The following is a 14,032-nucleotide window of genomic DNA, read 5'->3' as shown; positions in this document are numbered from 1 at the left end:
CCCCCCCCTTGCAGCTGGAGTTCCAAACCTGGCCATGGTTCAGGGTGTAGATAATGAGAAGGTAAAGACTTAATCCAATTCTATTATATTTCTAAAAGGTAAGATTTCTTTCATTTTTATTATTGTGAAGCCTTTTTATTGAACAAGAAACTTATTCATATAATGAGACGGAATATTATTGATGAAGCTTAGTTGTATCACTTTTGGCAGCTTGGCTTTTTGCTGGGTATTATTGTACGTGCTGCCTTTAAAAATGGTACTTGAAATGTGATATTGATCTCCATGCATGACAATAAACTACTTGTGGCTCCTATTTTTGGTTAAAAAATAACTTTTTACTATGCATGAACAATGTAGTTGGCAAAATTTATGGTTTTTTTCTCCCAGTAAAGAGCTGAATTTTCAGATGTTCTTAAGAAAAAAGGAAGAAAGATGCTTAAATGTTCTGTCACTTTTAAGATTACTTGATGTGGTCCTGCTGCTGCAGCTTGCAAATCATCTCGATCGTGCAGTTTCAAACCTCAGGAGGGATCCATTGAAGGTTCTAGTCCAAGTAAACACGAGTGGAGAAATATGTGAGTTGCACAGTTCTTTGATGTTTTTCTGCAAGATCATTCTTATAATTAGTTGAATAAGTCCTTGGATAACCATTCTCCCAGAAAACAAAGCCATATTTGGAACCCGGGGGGGATTTTATGTCTTGGATTAAAATTCTATGTATATGTAAAATCATATTTCACTGTAGTCTAATGAACATTTAGTTTCACGAATAAAGTAATTTTCTTATCCGCTCTTGTTTTTTTGGATATCTTTACTGTCTTAATAACTTTGTCTACGCTTATAAAATTTCACATGTAACAATTTTCTTTCTGTCAAACTTACACCCAATGAACCTTGATGCTTTTCCAAGCCTCAAGATTGAACTGTAACAGTTTATGTTTTATTCTTAAATCATAAATGATCTATTTCCGTTTGGATTTACATCCTAAACAAATGAGTATCTAGAAAATGACTTGTGTGACAATTTGGCAGCTAAATCTGGGGTTGAGCCTTCTGGATGCATCGAACTTGCAAAGCATGTGAAGTTGCGTTGCCCACATCTTGAATTTTCTGGCTTAATGACAATAGGGATGCCAGATTATACTAGCACTCCAGAGAACTTTAAGGTTATATAATGTACTCTTTTCTTTTTTTGGTTAGATATTTTTACTCTACAGTGGAAGGTTTGTACCCTTTTAAAGGGAAGAAAAAAGGGTTTAATCTATATATATATTCATCTACATTCTTCGCTGTTCATCACATTCATCATTTTAGAATTTTCTTATTATATTCTCTTTCTTTTTTTTTTTTCTAAAGACAATTTGTCTTCCTGATTTTCTAGACGCTACTGGAATGTAGAGAGAAGGTCTGTAGGGCACTTGAAATGGCAGAAGAGCAGTGTGAACTGTCAATGGGAATGTCTGGTGATTTCGAGTTGGCGGTTAGTATTACCTAAACCTCTGTCTCTTGCTTCTATTTCTCTACATGGTTTCTGTCTCTTGCTTCTATTTCTCTACATGGTTTCTAGGGTACTAACTTTGTAATAGCCCAAACCCATCTTTAGCATATATTGTCCTCTTTGCACTTTCCCTTTCGAACTATTCCTCAAGGTTTCTAAAACATGTTTGTTAGAGAGAGGTTTCCACACACTTATAAAGGTGTTCCATTCTCTACCGCAACCAATGTGGGATCTTATAACTGACCCCATACCCCACATTGTGTTTAGTTGGAAAAATTATTTAATGTGGCTGTCATTATCTGGTGAACCATAATTTTTAGTTTTTCTCCTTCATCTAAGGGTATAAAACTACCAAAATTATACTAGCTTCAGTAAATGGGATACTGGAATAAGCTAGCTTAATTGTTGCATCTCTCTAATACATGGTTCTGAACCGAAGGTTAAACATTGTCGTTTTTGTTTATAGCAACAAGACAATATGTCGTGATATGAGTGTAATGTAAGCAAGTTATTGGTTTTTTTAAAAACCAAAATCAATGCCCCAAGTCAATAGATTGATGTAAGAAAATAAAAAATCGATACTAAAACTGATGATTGGAAGTCGAAGTGACTGCCATCGAAAATCTGAACCAACAGAACTGACAAGATCTAGTTGAACCATATAGTCTACATTTTGGGTTATAGTTCTGAAAACTGAACTGACTAACAAGTATACCTCGAATCGATCAAATTAACTCGCAATGTTCCTTAATCTTTTTTTGTGCTTGCACCCGGGTATTAAGAAGGTTGGCAATGGCTACCACAAAGAATTTTGATTTAGTTTGAATTTTTAGAATTGTGTCTAATAGTTTCTTAAATTTTACGATAATTTATCAAATTTTCAACACTGTCGAATATGGTTCTGTTTTATGTTACAGATCGAAATGGGCAGCACCAATGTGAGAATTGGATCCACCATCTTCGGTCCGAGGGACTATGCAAAGAAGCAAGCTGATTAGCATCTATCTTTATTCCTATTCATAGTTGAATTCAACAATATTTTAGTTCTTATTCCACACAGGCAACGAATATGCCTTTCTGATCGATTCTCTGTCTCTTGAAGGGACGGGAATGCATTAAATTAATAATGTAGAAACTGGAGTATCTTCGTCTTTATAAGAGATAAGAACGCATTAAATTAAATATAGAAAAAATGGAGCATCCTTCTTGCTCCTTGCTGCCTAACATTTTTCCTCTGCTTCATTTATTTGGTTTCGCTATAGTGCCTTACTTGATGATGAAGGACTAGCATGAGGGAACATATTATTGTGAACAAGGAATTGACATTATCACCATTGGGGTGAAAGGATTAGTATCATTCGTGTTTGAGTTCGAGTAAGAGGAGACGTTTCTTCGAACGTTGTGGTGAACCTTGTCATGTGGAATTGGAATTCATTAATCGACTAAGAGCTGAACTAATTCTAAAACCATGATAGGTGGAGACGTGCATACAATCATAAGTTAAGAAGATAAATTTCATTATTCGGACTCTCTCGAGCTCAAAATTTTATTGCTTAATTATAAAATTAATATCAACTTCATGCATCCATGTTATAATATGAAGTTTACTCTTTCGAGCTAAAACTTAAATCAAAAGCTTTAATCACGAAACAATCATGTTGCAATTAAAAAATACTATTAACTAAAAAATTATAATCAATGACTTTGGTTTGACTAAAACATACTCGGAATTCAATTACGTCCTACCTGATTATATCAACTAAAAGAAGCTCATACATCATAATTCGAGGCCCTAAGTATTCATATTTCTTTAATGGGAGCCATACTCAACCAATTAGAACAATTCAAGTCGGCTTTAGTATTTTTTGAAGAAAACTTAAAGCAGCTACTTACATGTCAAACGTATTTTGGGGCTCGATTTTCCTACTTCTAGGATTCTGAATGTCACAATTTCTCAAAAAGGTTATAAATTGAGTCAAAATAAAATTATTTTTTTTTATTTTTTTATTTTTTTTATGAAAATAGATTTAAAAAATCCGACTTTAGGTGGTCAAATAGGTAAAAAGACGGTGAAAGGTTAAAATGTTGAACACAAATGTTTTATAGGAAGCATTCATACTCTTTATTAAGAACAATGAAGAGAGATTAAAAGACATTATGTAGGACATTATGTGGCTAGTGATGATTTTTTCACACGCCCACTCAGCACTAAGCCTCATTCATCTTACCGTGTTGTTAACTCTCTTCTATAATAGCTATGTTAGCATAATTAGGATTTGACTTTCGGATTCGTTCTAACCGTCTAAGTTGTTGAGATATCATTTCCTTTTCACTAGATTCATTTTGTTGAGTCACTTCTTATTCACCAGCATCAATGTCACTTGAATCTTCAAGGGATCAATACTTGGCCAAAATGTGTGTAGTTTGCTCTCATGTTTTCTGATGTAGAATTTCTGGATATTGTTCAAAAATTACATCTATTGGGGTGTAGCATCTTTCACTTGTTGGATCATAAAACTTCCACTCTTTTCTTTGATTTTCATATCCAACAAATAAATATTTGACTACTTTCTTGTCAAATCTATGTATAGATGACTATACACAAATATGTAGCAAACACAGCCAAATACTCAGAAGTCGCTAATCGTAGGTTTCATGTCTCATAGTGTCTCAATGGTGAAATGAAACATAACCTTGGCTGGGGGAAGCATGTTAATCACATGGGCAATAGTTCACATAGCTTCAACCCAAAATATTTCTAGAACATTCTTCCGCGTGTAGCATGCTTCAACAAATCTCTACAAGATATCGATTTTTTCTCTCTGCCACACCATTTTGTTGTGGCGTGTTGGCACATGTAGACTGATGATGTATCTCATGTGTAGATATCGATCAAATTCCTCTAATGTATATTCTTTGACATTGTCTGAGCATAGGCAACAAATCTTCATTCATATTTTCCTTAGATCATCGTCTTAAATTCTTGAAATTTGAGAATGTATAAAACTTTTCTTCAATAAAAAAATCTACATATATCTCTAGTAGTTGTCAATGAACGTCACCATGTACTGCATCCCACTGATTGTTATTTGCTTGGTTAGACCGATTACATTAGTGTGATTCAACTCTAATAGTTTCTTTGCTTTGAACTTTGATTCTTTTATGGCAATTGATGAGCTTTGCCATACTAACATCCAACGCAAACAATATCTTATTTGACTTAAAGTTGAGGTAGACCTTTGAGAATGAATTTCTCCATAATCATCTTCAACTTGTGGTAGCCAACATGTCCCAACCTTGCATGCCATAGATCTACTATCTCATTCTTTTGAGTCTTGTCGATATAGATTGACTCTATAGATAGCACATGAACGGACTCCACAATTAGCCCTTTCATCCACGGATTACGACAAAAAGTTACAAGATACTCTGTAGGACGCTACTATACTTTACTTTTCTTGCATGAAAAACTTGGTTGGAGTGGAGGGGTATTTATAGTAGACGCTATGTTAGGATCGCACAACAACGCACACACTCGATCTAGATGAACACAAAGAACAGAATAGAGAAAATTGCAAGAAGAACTCTGGCTAAAAGAGTTTGTATTGATGAGTATGTATAAGAGAGAATACAAAGTAAATTTTCAAAACTCTACCGGATGGGATATATATATAGTTCATAGCTTTACCAGATTTAACCATCTACTATATATAGTTATTTACTATATATAGCTTTACCAGATTTAACCATCTACTATATATAGCTATTTACCATATATAGTTTTACCGGATATAGCTTTACCAAATATAGCTTTACCGGATATAACCGTTGACCAAGCTATAAATAAGAGAGCAGACTCCATAACCTAACAATTCTCCCACTGGAGACTGATCCAGTCAACCAAGAATTTCATTCTCAAACGATCACTACACCATACCAATTAAGTTTTTGCATAACCTTAATTTTCCAACATCAACACATTTTGTCAACATGTCTGCTAGATTCTTTGCACCCTCTATCTTCTCCAAACACATATCGCCTTCTTCCACTAACCTGCGAGTGAAATGATATCGCCTTCTAATGTGTTTTGTCCTTGAATGATAGACTGGATTTTTCACCAATTGTATGGCACTCTGACTATCTGTATAAAGGATCTTCTTGCACTGCTTCCTGCCTAATTCTTCTAGATAGTCTGTCATTCATATCATCTTCTTTCCAGCTTCAGCTATTGCCACGTACTCAGCTTCAATAGATGAAAGAGCAACGCATTTCTGAAGCTTGGACATCCAACTCACTGCTGTTCTATCTATAGTGTAGATATATCCAGATGTGCTCTTGCTAGAGTCTACATCTCCACTCAGATCAACATCCATAAAACCTTGCAGAACTATTTTGCCATTGCCATAATAAAGTGAAGTATTGGATGTACCTCTTAGATATCTCAGAAGTCACTTCACAGCTTCCCAATGTTCTTTCCCTGGATTTGCCATGTACTTGCTAACAACTCCCACTGCATGTGTTATGTTAGGTCTAGTGCAAACCATAGCATACATCAAACTCCCAACTGCAGAAGCGTACGAAATTGATGACATGTGCTCACGTTCTTCAACTGTCTTGGGAGATTGCCCATTTAATATGATTTGCCAAGGGGGTAGTCTTGGGTTTAGTGTCATTCATCTTGAATTTGGACAACATTTTCTCAATGTACTGCTCTTGGGATAGATTTAATGTGCCAGCAGATCTATCTCGAGAAATCCTCATCCCAAGAATCTGCTTCGCTGCACCCAAATCTTTCATCTCAAATACTGAAGACAAGCTTGCCTTCAGGTGGTTTATCTCCCTCATACTTGATCCAGCAATTAGTATATCATCCACATACAGGAGTAGAAACACATAAGAATCAGTGTATTTCTTGAGGTAGCAACACTGATTCTTTTCACTCCTGTGGAAACCACTCTTGCACATGAAGGAGTCAAACTTCTTGTATCATTGTCTCGGTGCTTGTTTCAGTCCATACAAGCTCTTATTGAGCTTACACACCATGTGCTCCTTGCTTGGAGCTGCAAACCCTTCTGGTTGTTGCATATAGATCTCCTGGTCTAGATCTCCATGTAAAAACGCCGTTTTTTACATCCATTTGCTCAAGGTGCAAATTCTCCGATGCAACAATACTCAGCAGAATTCGGATAGTAGTTAATTTCACAACTGGAGAAAAGATCTCAGCATAATCAATGCCTTTTCTTTGTGAATATTCTTTAGCTACTAACCGAGCCTTAAACCTCCTTCTGCCATCTAGTTCAACCTTGATTCTGAACACCCATTTGTTCAACAGAGCTCTCTTTCGTAGGCAACTCAGTCAGCACCCACGTATTATTCTTTTCAAGTGAGCTCATCTCATCATCCATGACTTGCTTCCACTTGGTTGAATCTTCCACTTGTAGGGCCTCATCAAAGGACTCTGATTCTCCTTCGTCAGTCAGCCACAGATAATGTAATGAGGCTAAATATCTATCTGGTGCTCTGATAGTTCTAGATGATCTCCTCAACACCTGCTCAGGTGTAACTTGCTCCACGTCTGGCTCTTCAGCAATAGGATCAGAAGTTTCTTGAGCTTCTGTTGTAACATCACTGCGTGAATTTTCCTGCCACTCAAGTTCAACTCCCACTTGCTTCGTAGTCTCAAAGTTTATCTTCTCTCTATCCTTGTACATGACATTTTCATCAAAGGTCACATCACAGTGTCTTAGGATTTTCATATTTTTCTCATCCCAAAACCTGTACCCGAACATGTAAGAGCCATAGCCTATGAAGTAGCATTTCACAGCCTTAGCATCAAGTGTATCTCTCTTCTCTGGATCAACATGAACATACGCAGTACAACCAAAAGTTCTCAAGTGAGAGTACTTGAGTTTTTTTTCTGTCCATACTTCTTCGGGCAATTTGAACTACAAGGGTACTGACAGCTCTCTATTGATCAAATATGCTGCTGTGTTCACAGCATCAGCCCAGAATGTCTTTTGTAGTCCAGAATGAATTCTCATGCTTCTTGCTCCCTCATTCAATATTCTGTTCATTCTTTCTGCAATACCATTTTGTCTTGCCTTACCGGGAATTGTTCTTATTAATCTAATTCCCTCAGCTGCACAAAATGTTATAAACTCTGATTTGTTGTATTCTTCTCCATTGTCAAACCACAGGCATTTGATCTTAAACCTGGTCTGATTTTCAACTTCAGCTTTCCACTTCTTGAAGGTGGTAAACACATCTGACTTGTGTTTTAGAAAGTAAACCCATATCTTCCTACTGAAGTCATCGATGAAGGTGACGTAGTACCTTGATCTACCAAGTGATGAAACTGAAGATGGTCCCCAAACGTATGTATGGACTATTTCCAACCGCACTTTCTTCGGTTCTCTAACAGCCTTTGTGAAACTAACTCGTTTCTGTTTGCCCATAACACAGCTCTCACAAATACCCATATCAACAGATTTTAAGCCCTCTAAAGCTCCTTTCGCAGTCAACATCTTCATTCCTTTGACGCTCATATGTCCAAGTCTATTGTGCCATAGACTTGAATTGGAAGCACTCTCAGCAGTAGTCATGTTTATACACTCTGCAGTAGTGTATAAGGTTTTGGATTTTGTGCCACATGCAACAACCATGGCGCCCTTCACAATCTTCCACGAACTCTTTCCAAACTCTGCTGCATAGCCTGTGCTATCGAACTGACCAATAGAGATCAGGTTCTTCTTGAGACCAGGAATGTATCTGACATCTTGTAATGTCCACTGATTTCCTGCTGGAGTTTGTATGGAGACATCTCCCTTCCCTTCAATCTCCAAGGTTTTGTTGTCGACAAGATACACCTTCCCGAAATTTCCTGATTTGAAATTTTGAAACAATTCTTTACTTGGAGACAAATGGAACGATGCATCTAAATCCAAAATCCAGGAATTAGCTGGACTGTCCACACTAAGGATTAAAACGTCTTCAGTATCTTCTTCTGTTGTATATATAGAATCATCATCATCTTCAGATTTATGATTCTGCTTCTTCTTCAGTTTTGTACAGTCTGTTCGAAAGTGTCCTTTTCCCCCACAGCTCCAACACGTTACGTTGGGTTTGTTTGCAGATTTTTTCTGGTTCTTTGATTTTGATCGTCCATGTTTGTTTGAGCTCTTTGATTTACTTCTTCCCCTTCGATTAACACTGAGAGCATTGCCTGATGAATCTCCAGTTTCTCGTTTGTGAATATTTTCGCTGAGAACTACATCTCGAATTTCATCAAACTTCAGTTTATCAGATCCTCGGAAACTGCTGATTGCGGCAACAGTATTCCATGACTCGGGTAAAGATGACATCAAAATCAACGCTTTAATTTCATCTTCGAAATTAATTTCTACCGAACTCAATTGACTTATGACCATATTGAATTCATTTATATGATCAGCAACATAGCCACCTTCACACATCTGTAGATTGAACAATCTCCGCATCAAATACACCTTGTTCATAGCCGACGATTTTTCATACATATTTGACAGCGCCTTCAATAGATTTGACGTTGTCTTCTCCTTGATAATGTTGAACGTCACGTTTCTAGATAGCGTCAACCAGATCAGCCCAAAGGCTAGTCGATCCTTGAGCTTCCACTGTTCCGTGGTCATGGTATCCGGCTTCACCCCCAACAGGGGTTCGTGAAGATCTTTCTGGTATAGATAATCTTCAATTTGCATATTCCAGAAACTGAAATCGGATCCATCGAACTTCTCAATTCCAATCTTTGAACTTTCCATCTTCACAGATTGTGGTGACTTCCGCCTAGCTCTGATACCAGTTGTTAGGATCGCACCACAACGCACACACTCGATCTAGATGAACACAAAGAACAGGATAGAGAAAATTGCAAGAAGAACTCTGGCTAAAAGAGTTTGTATTGATGAGTATGTATAACAGAGAATATAGAGAATAGAAAGTACATTTTCAAAGCTCTACGGGATGGGATATATATATAGTTCAGTTTACTATATATAGCTTTACTAGATTTAACCATCTACTATATATAGTTATTTACCATATATAGCTTTACCGGATATAGCTTTACTAGATATAACCGTTGATCAAGCTATAAATAAGAGAGCAGACTCCATAACCTAACACGCTAGATAATTTAAACCACACATTTGGGGACCTCTATCTTATCTTTTACACATTTTTTGTCTTCTAGATTTATTCTTAAAATATATAGATACCTAAACTTCTAGAAGATTGGCTCATACAATTATTGGTTTTGACCTTGTTAGACTAGTGATGGTTTTTAACACAAAATAAGTTGATGCTGACCTTGGTTTATAATGAGCATTAGTCGCAATTAGTGTCTTCCTCCTCCTCCGAGCCTTCAAAACTCCAGTTTATTTGAGCAGTCTAGGCTTCTTCTTGAGTTGATTTATTCATAAAAGATGCAGATCTTGTTGAACACAACTCTCTGTGGGCATTCACACTCTTTATTAACATCAATCGAGAAGAGAATACAGACACTTTGTAGAATACTACTACTGTGTATTTCTTGGGATGAAAACCTAGGTAGGGTGGAGGGGTATTATAGTATTTCTTAAGATGAAAACTTAGGTAGGGTATAGGGTGGAGGGGTATTATAGTATTTCTTAAGATGAAAACTTAGGTAGGGTAGAGGGGTCACACAATTTATTTGTAAAATATCTAAATTTTTTTCCTTAAATAATGAGATATATTTATTCCTAAAATACCTCTAGTATTTTTATTCCTAAAATATCTGAATAATTTTCCTAAAATAAATATATAATGAGCTCAAAAAATTATTGTGCTTGAACCTATTGGGCTAGTGATGATATTTTAACACTCGTCTTTAGCACTAGTCCTCATTCGTTGCACCATGTTGAGCTGGCAGTGAAAGCTCTCATGTTTGCCAATATTCAGCCCTTTTGTAAACAAGTCTGCCACTTGGTCATCTGTCTTGATGTACTGCATCTCGATTTCTTCCTTCAGGACTTTCTCTCTAATGAAATGGTAGTGTACCTCCACATGCTTTGTTCTAGCATAAAACGCCGAATTTTCTGCTAAGTGAATCGCAGATTGGTTGTCACAATGAAGTGATATTGGATAGTCAATTTCCTGGTGCAAATCTTTCATCAAGAGTTTCAGCCATATACTTTCTTGAGCTGCTCCAGCCGTGCTCTATACTCTACTTCTATTGTTAGGTTATGAAGTCATGCTGCTTATTTATAGTTTAGTGAATGGTTATACATAGTAAATGACATATAAAGTAAATTGTCATAAATAGTAAATAGCTATGTATAGTAAAAGACTATATTCGGTGAAGATATATATATATATATAGATATACATATATTTATATATATATGATAGATAATTATATATAGTAGATGGTTATATATAGCTATAAATATATGGTAAAGTTATATATAATAAACTGAACTATATATATATATCTCATTAGATAGATCTTTGAAAATTTACTTTCTATATTCTCTCCTACTGTACATACCTCAAGTAATTAATACAAAACTTTTAGCTAATATTTCTCCTTAAATTTTATCTCTCCTACTCTTTATGTCATCTAGATCGAGTGTTTGCGTTGTTGTGCGATCCTAACAACTGGTATCAGAGGTAGGTGAAATTCACCACGATCTGTGAAGATGGAAAGTTCAAAGATTGAAATTAAGAAGTTTGATAGATCCGATTTCGATTTCTGGAATATGCAAATTGAAGATTATATGTACTAGAAAGATCTTCACAAATCCCTATTGGGGGTGAAGTCGGATAGATCTTCACGAATCCTTGCTGGGGGTGAAGTCGGATACCATGACCACGGAACAGTGGAAGCTCAAGGATAAAAAATCCTTAGGGTTGATCCGATTGACGCTATCAAAAAATGTGGCGTTCAACATCATCAAGGAGAAGACAACATCAAATCTGTTGAAGGTGCTGTCAAATATGTACGAAAAATCGTCAACTATTAACATGATGTATTTGATGCAAAGATTCTTCAATTTACAAATATCTGAAGGTGGATTTGTTGTTGATCATATAAATGAATTCAATATGATTAAAAGTCAACTTAGTTGGGTGAAAATTAATTTCGATGATGAAATTAAAGCATTGATTTTGATGTCATTTTTACTCGAGTCGTGGGATACTGTTGTTGCCGCAATCAACAGTTCCAGAGGATCTAATAAACTTAAGTTTGCTGAAATTCGAGATGTAGTTCTCAACGAAAGTATTCGCAAACAAGAAATTGAGAATTCATCTGGTAGTGCTCTCAGCGTTGACCAACGGGAAAGAAGTAAACCAAAGGGCCCAAACAAAAGGGCAATCAAAATCAAAGAACCGAGAAAAATCTCCAAATACATCAAACATAACATGTTGAAATTGCGGTGAAAAATGTCACTTTCGGACAGATTTTACAAGGTCAAAGAGGAAACAGAATCACAAATCTGGAGATAATGATGATTCTATAAATTCAGTAGAAGACATTGGGGATGCTCTAATTCTCAACGTAGATAGTCCGATTGAATCCTAGATTTTGGATTCAGGTGTATCTTTTCGTTCGTCTCCAAATAAAGAGTTGTTCTAGAATTTCAAGTTTGGAAATTTCGATAAGGTGTATCTTGCCGACAACAAAGATTTGGAGATTAAAAAAAGGGATGTCTACATAAAAACTCGAGCAGGAAATCAGTGGACATTAAAGGATGTCAGATATATTCCTGGTCTCAAGAAGAACATGATCTCTATTGGTCAGTTGGACAACACAGATTATGCAATAGAGCTAGGAAAAAATTCGTGGAAGATTATGAAGGGTGCTATGGTGGTAGCATGTGGCACAAAATCTGGAGCCTTATACACACTACAGGGTGTATGAACATGGTTGTTGTTGCTGAGAGGGCTTCAAATTCAAGCTTATGGCACAAAAGACATGGACATATGAGCGTAAAAGGAATGAAGATATTGGCTGCGAAAGAAGTTTTAGAAGGTCAAAAATTTGTTGATATGGGTCGTTGTGAAAACTGCATTATGAGCAAATAGAAACAAGTTAGCTTCACAAGGACTGCCAGAGAATTGAAGAAAGTGCGGTTGAAAATGGTCCATACAGCGTTTGGGCACCATCTCTAATTTCATCGCTTGACGGATCAAAGTTCTACGTCACCTTCATCGATGATTGCAGAAGGAAGGTGTGAATTTATTTCTTGAAACACAAGTCAGATGTGTTTGCCACCTATAAGAAGTGGAAAGCTGAAGTTGAAAATCAAACCAACTTGAGGATCAAATGTCTGAGGTCTGACAATGGAGGGGGAGTATAACAAGTCAGAATTTAAAGCATTTTGTGCAGCTCAAGGAATTAGATTAACAAGGACAATTCTTGCTAAAGCAAGACAAAATGATGTTCCTAAAAGAATGTACAAAACATTGAATGAGTGGGCAAAGAGTATGAGGATTCATTCTGGATTTCAAAAGACATTTTAGGCCGATGCTATAAATACAACAGTCTACTTTAATAAAGGGTCGTCAGTACCCTTGGAGTTTAAATTTTCAGACGAAGTATGGATAGGAAAAGAACTAAAGTACTCTCACTTGAGAACTTTTGGTTGTACTGCGTATGTTCGTGTTGATCCAGAGAAGAGCGACAAGCTTGACGTTGAGGCTATGAAGTGCTACTTCATAGGCTATGGTTCTAACACATTTGAGTACAGGTTTTGGAATGACAAGCACAAAAAAGTCCTAAGACATTGTGACGTGACCTTTGATGAAAATGTCATGTACAAGAACAAAGAGAAGATAAACTCTAAGACTACGAAGCAAGTAGGAATTGAGCATGAGTTGCAGGAAAACTCACTTAGTGATGTTGTAGCAGATACTCAAGAAACTCCTGAGAATATTGCTGAGGAACCAGATGTGGAGAAAAGTTTCAAGACAACGAAGCAAGTGGGAGTTGAGATTGAGTTGTGAAAAAATTTACCTAGTGATGTTGTAGCAGATACTCAAGAAACTCTTAAGAATATTGTTGAGAAAGCAAAGATAGAGCAAGGTTCCAAGACAACGAAGCAAGTGGGTGTTGAGGTTGAATTGTGGAAAAAATCACCTAGTGATGTTGTAGCAAATACTCAAGAAATTCCTGAGATTCTTGTAGATAAATCAGCGATGGAGCAAGTGACACTTGAACCGGTGTTGAGAAGATCATCTAGTACTATCAAAGTACAAGATATGTATGTTCCTTCACTATCTCTTGTTGACTCTGATGAAAGGGAACCAGAGTTCTTTAATGAGGCCCTACAGTTTGAGTATACAACCAAGTGGGAGTAAGCCATGGATGATGGGATGTCTAGGCTTCAAAAATGCGTTGTAGTGAGGCTGAGTGCGTGACAATAGCTGAAGCTGAAAAGAAGACGATATAGATGACTAACTATTTGGAAGAATTGGGCAAGAAGCAGCACGAAAAGATTCTTTATAGAGATAGTTAGAGTGTCATACAGTTTGTGA

The 14,032-nt window shown here is 36.5% G+C and overlaps 1 protein-coding gene across 1 annotated transcript in view; it reads left to right on the top strand.

Moving 5' to 3' along the window:
- The window catches only part of LOC111438642 (pyridoxal phosphate homeostasis protein), a 5,705-nt gene extending 2,983 nt beyond the window's left edge, over positions 1-2,722 (top strand). The window contains exons 3-7 of the mRNA XM_023076520.1: positions 15-61; positions 488-575; positions 1,033-1,166; positions 1,382-1,480; positions 2,416-2,722. Coding sequence (XP_022932288.1) covers positions 15-61; positions 488-575; positions 1,033-1,166; positions 1,382-1,480; positions 2,416-2,496 — 449 coding nt within the window. The 3' untranslated portion in view covers positions 2,497-2,722. The remainder of the gene's footprint in view (positions 1-14; positions 62-487; positions 576-1,032; positions 1,167-1,381; positions 1,481-2,415) is intronic.
- The last annotated feature ends 11,310 nt before the right edge of the window (positions 2,723-14,032 follow it).

This window comes from Cucurbita moschata, unplaced genomic scaffold (genome assembly GCF_002738365.1).
Source record: "Cucurbita moschata cultivar Rifu unplaced genomic scaffold, Cmos_1.0 Cmo_Scf00078, whole genome shotgun sequence".
Classification (NCBI taxonomy): Eukaryota; Viridiplantae; Streptophyta; class Magnoliopsida; order Cucurbitales; family Cucurbitaceae; genus Cucurbita; species Cucurbita moschata.
Note: the sequence above shows the minus strand (reverse complement) of the source record. Positions and strands in the feature narration are given on the sequence as shown.